Source organism: Equus asinus, chromosome 26, assembly GCF_041296235.1.
Source record: "Equus asinus isolate D_3611 breed Donkey chromosome 26, EquAss-T2T_v2, whole genome shotgun sequence".
NCBI lineage: Eukaryota > Metazoa > Chordata > Mammalia > Perissodactyla > Equidae > Equus > Equus asinus.
Window position 1 is genome coordinate 38,656,979 of NC_091815.1, and position 7,415 is coordinate 38,664,393.

General features: G+C 43.6%; 1 protein-coding gene across 2 annotated transcripts; it reads left to right on the forward strand.

Annotated features, from left to right (window-relative positions):
- Positions 1–214: 214 nt before the first annotated feature.
- LOC106840912 (natural cytotoxicity triggering receptor 1-like) lies at positions 215–7,415 on the forward strand. Of its 2 annotated transcripts, none has more exons than XM_014856636.3 (7): positions 215–393; positions 477–512; positions 696–980; positions 2,557–2,835; positions 3,102–3,152; positions 4,026–4,073; positions 4,200–7,415. In XM_014856636.3, exons 1-7 carry the CDS (start codon positions 360–362, stop codon positions 4,388–4,390), a joined length of 924 nt encoding a protein of 307 aa, XP_014712122.2. In that variant the 5' UTR covers positions 215–359; the 3' UTR covers positions 4,391–7,415. The 2 variants fall into 2 exon arrangements, with proteins under 2 accessions (XP_014712122.2, XP_070354355.1); XM_070498254.1 differs by having other exon boundaries at positions 3,105–3,152; positions 4,200–7,412.

A 7,415-nucleotide genomic window follows, 5' to 3' on the forward strand; every position in this document is an offset into this window, starting at 1 on the left:
TTTTTAATGATTCTAAGGTTTTTTCTCTGTACACTGCCCCATGCCTTTTCTGGACATAATGTCCACATTTCAAAATTTGGAAGTTGACTCATAAATGAGTTTCATGTGAGGCAGGCAATGGTCAGAGGATCTGGTTAGACCGCAGATATGACCAGATGTGTCGTGAGTACCATGTTCTTTCCTTACGCCCCATGGTCAGAGGTGGAGGGAGAGCTGTGAACATTCTTGTAAAAAGATCGATGTGAAAGCCCCATGGTGATTCGTGCTGGGCTTCACCCACCACATCCTGTGCATCTTCCTGGCCTACTGGCCTCAGTCTCTGCTCAGCTGCTCCACACTAGCCTGGCAGAATCTGTGCTATGCCTTCTATACTCACTGTCCTGCTCTGCCTCGGTGAGTTCTCGCATGGAAGGGAGGTGAAATCCAGGAGTATGGGTATGGGTGGCACAACATGTTTTATTAATCCTATCTTCCAGAGCTGTATCTGAGCCAGAGGGTCAACGCCCAGAAGCGTGAGTCCTTCCTTCAAAGCCCCAGAGTCACTCTGCGGGGTTCAGAATAAGTATCTCCCTGAAAACAACTAGGGGAGAAAGCAGGGGCTCTGACTTGCTAGGAGGGCTTGAGGCTAGCAGCTGGGTGGGAAGTAGGGTGGGCAGGAGCTTTATCTAGAATTCCAGCCTCTGATTCACCTCCAGGTACTCCCTCTAAACCTGTCATCTGGGCCAAGCCTGATGTCATGATTCCAAAGGGAATGCCAGTGGTCATCTGGTGTCAGGGCACTCACAAGACGGTTGAGTATCAGCTGCATTTCGAAGGACAACTTTCTGCTTCAGAGAGACCAAAAACGCCTGGAATGATGAACAAAGTCAAGTTCCCCATCCCGGCTATGACCTCAAGCACTGCAGGGCAATACAGGTGCTTCTATCGAAGTGGGGAGCTGTGGTCAGCGCCTAGTGACCCTCTGGATCTGGTGGTAACAGGTAACCATCCCATTCTCTAGCTGTATAGTCATCTCCTCAGCCTGAATCCTCAGGAAGGCAATCATGTATTCATCACATTTAGTCTCTTCCAAGCTCATTCAGATGCTGTTCATCTTGGGGGTGGGGTCTGATCACTTCCTACAGGAGTTATCTATAGAGAGCTGTCTCTATGACCTAGGAGTGGATTTGTGTTGGGTCAAGTTCTCCAGGTAAGAGAGCCTGAGGTGGATGTGTGTGTGCAGGGGGGATTACTGGGAAATATCCTCAAACACAACACAGGCTGGGAAACAGGCCGGGTAGAAGGTTAAGCTGGCCTGTGATGTAGTCTCAGAAGAGACCTCAGCCAAGCAAATGTGGGATACTGGACCTGGGATGGACCTTCAGGATTGTCTTGAAATGAGGCTAGGAGCTCTATACCACCCGGTGTCAACCAGTTATCGAATGAGAACCACAGTTAGTGAGGTTCCAGACAAATATTCTTGCTTTTGTGGCACTTGTATTCTAACGGAAGACAGACCATGAGTCAAAGTCAGGATAAATAAATCAATTATATAGTACATGAGGAAGAAATGGTGGTATGGAAAAAGACAAAGCAGAACAGGGTTAAAGTTATTAGGAGGGAGGATAATCTTGGGTCGAACAGTTCCTTCAGCTGAGGGATGTGCTTCTCAAAGTTAAGCAAGGATCAGAATCACCTGGAGGACTTGTGAAAACACCGGTGGCTTTAGTACACTTGTGTTCATAGTAGCACTGTTCACAATAGACAAAAAGTAGAAACAACCCAAGTGTCTATATATGGCTGAAGGGATAAACACAATGTGGTATATACATACAATGGAATATTATTCAGCCCTAAAACATGAGGAGATTCTGACACCTGCTACAACGTGGATGAACCTTGGAGACATTACGCTACGAGAAATAAGCTAGTCACAGGATGATACTACATGGGATACTTAGAATAGTCAAACTCAGAGACAGAAAGTAGAATGGTGGTTGCTGGAGGCTGGGGGAAGATGGAATGGGGAGTTATTGTTTCATGGGTACAGAGTTTCACTTTTGCAAGATGAAAAGCATTCTTGAGATAGACGTTGATGATAGTTGTTCAACAATCTGACTGTACTTAACACCACTGAATTGTCCACTTTAAAAAAATGGTTAAGATGGCAAATTTTATGTTGCATGTATTTTCCAACAATCAAAAATAATAATTTTTTAGCCTAGATGGCTGCCCTACTCCTGAGTTTCTGATGCAGTGGACCTCGGTGGAGCCTGGGAATTTGCATTTTTAACAAGGTTTCAGGAGATGCTGATGTTGTTGGTACCAAGGACCAGACTTTGATAACCGCTGAGTAGGGCAGTCCCCAGAGAAAGATTCATGTTAATACTCATGGGAGCTAGGGGAGTGAGTGTCTCATCCTTGAAGGGAGAGATCAGGGAGGGTGTGTCCATGATCAGGGCAAATTTAGGAAATAGAAGGGACTGAGATTCTGGGAAGTGATACCTGGTTTTAAGGTCCAGGGGGATGGGAGATATATAAAGATGCTCTTTACCTACCAGTCACCTTCTCTCACAGGAATGTATGACATACCCACCCTCTCAGTTCATCCCGGGCCTGAGGTGATTTCAGGAGAGAATGTGACCTTCTGTTGCCATCTAGAGACTGCAACAACCACGTTCTTTCTGCTCAAGGAGGGAAGATCCAGCCGGCCATGGCGCAGATATGGGAAGGTCCAGGCGAAGTTCCCCATGGGCCCTGTGACCACAGCTCACAGAGGGACATACAGATGTTTTGGTTCTTATAACAACCATGTATGGTCTTTCCCTAGTGAGCCCGTGAAACTCCTGGTCACAGGTGAGGAAATCCCCAATTTTCTCCCATGTCCCCTCGGGAACCCCAGGTAAACCTCAACCAGAGAAGAGGAAGGCAGCAAAAGGACAGGTGGGAAGATGCAGAGAGGGTGTCTCCTACCAGTGCCCTCATCCACATCCACTTCCTGGAGGCCCAGCTGATTGTTCATGAGGAAGAACGCCAGAGGGATGGGGGGAGGGTATAGAGAATAGCTGGGAAGAGCAGAGGAAACCCCAAACCCTTACTTGTTTCCTTGCCTCCATTGTCAGCAGATGTCGGGGACCCCAGCCTTGTACCCACAGAGCACATCTCTTCTCCTGGTGAGTAACAGGTACTTGGGAGAGAAATCAAATCCTCCTAATGATGCTAAAAATGTGATATCTATTCAAAATATCCATTGAGTGCATAGTATATGATATGACCTACAGCTCTCTAAGCCAATCAGACAAATATCCTTGTTTTTGTAGTACTTGTATTGTAGCAGAAAACACTGTGAGTCAAAGTAAGGATAAATAGATCAATTATATAGCACATGAGGAGGAAATTATGGTATGGAAAGAGACAAAGCAGGACAAATGCGGTCAAGGTGATTGGGAGTGCAGGTAGCAATATTAAACACAGTTGTCTGAGTTGGCCTCACAGAGAAGGAAGCATCTGAGCAGACACTTGAAGAATTGAGGGCATTAGTCCTGTGGCTATCTGGAGAAAGAAGGTTCCAGAGAGAGGGAATGGCCATTGCATATGCCCTAAGGCAGGGAGATGGCCAGCGTGATAAAAGAACAGCAAGGAGACCAGTGGGACTGGAAATGATGTTAGTAAGGGGATGGTGGGGAAGGGCTGGTACTGGGGCAACTCTTTTAGGACCTTGAAGAAAATGGTAAGACTCTGAATTTTAGTATGTATGAGGAAGAAGAAATGATATTGATTGACTGAATGAGGAAACTGAGGCTCATGTAGAATGGCATGAAGACACACATTTATTAGTCCTAGAGCTGAATTCTTCCTCAGATTCCTCTGTCTTTTGACTCTTCCACTCTACCTGCCAGATGAAGCCACTAGAACCTGGAGTGTAGGATGGGGACTTCAAAAAGCAATAGAATGTAATGGGGTATATCCAAGGGAAGGAGAGCCTGGATGGAAGAGGCCAACACCATCCCCTTTCCTCACTTCTTCACTTTCCTTGTAATCTTCAGATTCATGGGACCCTTACTTGTTAACCACAGAGATGCAATTCCAGGAAGGTAAGCAAGCATCTGGGACTTTAGTCTCTAAAGGAAGTAAGATCTGGAAAGGAGAGAGGGAGAGGGATGGAGTGAGGTGGCGTGCATATGTTCCTGTCAGCGATCACCCTGTTCTTCTGACCCCAGATCCTGCCCTCAGGAACTATGCTATCCAGAATCTCCTTCGGATTGGTCTGGCTTTCCTGGTCCTGGTGGCCCTCGTGTGGCTCCTAGCTGAAGACTGGCTTCACAGAAAGAGGACTCAAGAGGGAACAAGCAGGGCTTCAAGTTTGGAATGCAGGAGAAGGTTCAGAACACAAAGATCCCTGGACAAATGATCAAGGGATGCAGTGGCCGTAGGTAGAGCTGAAAGCTGATCTTGACCTTGGGCTTGAGAGCTCTGTGTTGTCCCCATGGAGGAGGGAGTCATTGCAAGAAACTAAGGGACAACTGCATGGAGTTTGGCAAAGCATCCTGGAGGAGGAAAAAGGGGGGATGAAGATGCTAAATTTCTTCTGTGGACAGATCCCATTTTCTCCTCTAGGTTCTAAGTATCTTTGCGCCCTCTTACTGCAAACTAAACTTTTAGCCACTCCAGTTTTTCCTGAAAACATCTTTAACAGCACGGCCATGGAATATTTCCTTCCTAACCTGGTCTTTATCCTTATTTCCTCTTTGCTTTCTCTACAGATGTCATTCAAAATATTTAATAACCAATACAGAACAGGCATTTGTCAAATGCAACAGGAGCCAGAAAGGCAACAACCAGTCACTGGAGATGCAGGCTATAAACAAACAGTGCAGCTATATGAGTGTGTCCTGGCTGATCTCACCCACCTCAGCCTCAACTTCCTCTATCCCATCCACCACATGATCCCGGCTTCACTCCTTTATCCATACCTCATCTTGTTCTTCTGGTCTCTTAGTAGATATCATCTCCTCCAAGAAAGTTTCCCAAGTCCTCCAGCTTGACTTAAGATGACACTTTTATACTCCCAAAACACCTGTTATTTCTCTATAACAGCACTTGAACCCTAATGCTGCATATATACCCATTTTCCAGTCTATACTGTGAACTCACGTGAATTAAATCTATGTCAGATTTCATGGCCATGTTCACAGTACCCAGTACTAAGAGAGTTCTCAGAAGATATATGTTGGATAAATGGACATACAAATGCGACCAGAGTACAGTTTGAAACTTGAGCCTCCTGTTTATGGTCTTTGAAATGCTATCTAAGCACCACAAGCTCTTTTCTCCTTGAGAATTTCTACTTTACCAATTCATTAATACACTTATTATATGGATTCCCACCCCCTCTCAATATCCTGACACCTCACATAGGTTAAATTCATTCTCTAAATCTGAGTTCTCTGTTAAATACCAGAGAATAATAATTCCAACCTCAAAGGGATAACATAAAGATTTAGTGATGTAAAGATTTAAGAAACCCCAGAAGTTCTGACATATGTAAGTTACTCAATGCATAGTAACCGTTATTATTCCCAATACCACAGGGAAATGAAAATTTCACCAATTATTACCTCATTACCAGTGGCCCTAATACTGAATTTTCTACTTTCTGTTCTTCACCTAAAAGTGTCCTGAGGTCTAAGAATTTCTAAATTAATATAAAATTATAGTCTTTTTCACAAGATGAGATGAGGGTGTTTAAAGTATGTTTATGAACTTCTAAATATTCCATATTCTAGCTTATAGCAAGAAACGTAAAATCTCAAGGAAAAAATGTGTAAGGAGAAGTATTTTAGGTCTCAAGATATAGACGCAGGGGCTTGACCTGGCAATGAAGCCTGCTCAGAGGAATGGAGGGGTCTTTACCACCCATGGCCCTACTGGTCTCATCAGTCCAAGTCAAAAATCTTCCAAACCTTGTCAACAGGGCAAGACCAGATATTTAACTATTGCACTACTCTTCTTGAAATATTGAACATGGCTTGTATTGCAGACATCAAAATGAAGGACGAAGAGGAAGGAAGGGAAGGAGAGAGGGGGAACGGGGAGGGAGGAAAGCACTGGCAAATGTTTGTTACAAAGATTTCTTGGAAGCACACAACACTTACATTTATTTCCCGATGGTCAAAACCCAGTAGCTTGCCCCACCTAGATGCAAAGAAGGTTGAGATGTGTAGCCTTTATTTCAGGTGGCTCTGTGCCAAGCTAGAAGTTGGTATTTCTGGTACCAGTGAAGGGAGGAGTAATGTAATAGAGTTGTAATAGGTAACTCCAATCTCTGTTACAAGAGCTTACTATGTGCCAGGCACTGTAAAAGTATAACACACCAAGGCAAATATTATCCCTGCCATAGTAGGATTGATTGTTCAGGAGGACAGGTCTTAAATAAGTGAGTAAATAACAAGGGCTAAGTCTTGTGATAGAGGAAATCCAGGATGCCATGGGAGCCTCTTCCTGTGCCGGATTCCATTAACTAGACATTGAGGAGGATGTAGAGGTGGGGAAAGGGATGATGGTGGTAGGTGTCTGTACCAATTCATGAAAATGCTCAGATGTAAGATGGAGGGTGAAAAACATTCATTAAAGCTTTGATTGTGAGAGAAAGAGTGGCACTGAGTGATGCTGGGAAAATGCAGGAGACAGATGAAGCATGGCCATGGAAGCCACAGTAATAAATGCATGTTTTATCCTTAAGGTGAAGGGAGCTCATTAAGCATTTTGATCATGGATGTGATATGATGAGTTGTGCACTGTATAAAGATCCTTCTGATTGCAGTGAGAAAAATGAAATCTGCAGAAGAAAACAAAAACATGGGAAAAAAGAGAGAAGAGTTGAGAATGGCTCATCTTTTTCTAGAGTTGGCAATCAGGAAGATAACGATACCACAACTAATATTGGTAACCCAGAGGGAGGTCCAGGGTACATGGTCTCAAGATTTGATGACATATATTCTCCAACTTTTCCCCTATTTTTCAAGATTGCCTTGATTATTCTAGGTTCTTTAGATTCCATTGTTAACTTTAGGATGTCAGTTTTCACAAAATACCTGCCTGGGTTGCACATGAGATTGTATTGAAGCCACAGATGAATTTAAAGAGAATTATTATCTCTTCAGCTTTTTCAATCTGGACATTTCCAGCCATAATTGTGGTATATTTCACCATTTAATTACGTTTGCTAATTTCTCTAAATAATATCTTGTAGTCTTCTATGCAGAAAATGCACATGTCTTTTGTTAGATGTCTGCCAGACATATCATCAGGTACATCACCTCCAGGTAGATCCCTAGTTACATGACTTTTATTTTGTAAGTGGTATCATTCTTTAAATAATTCTATTGCCATTGTTTGTTGCTGGTATTACAAAAATAAAATTGACTTTTGTATAT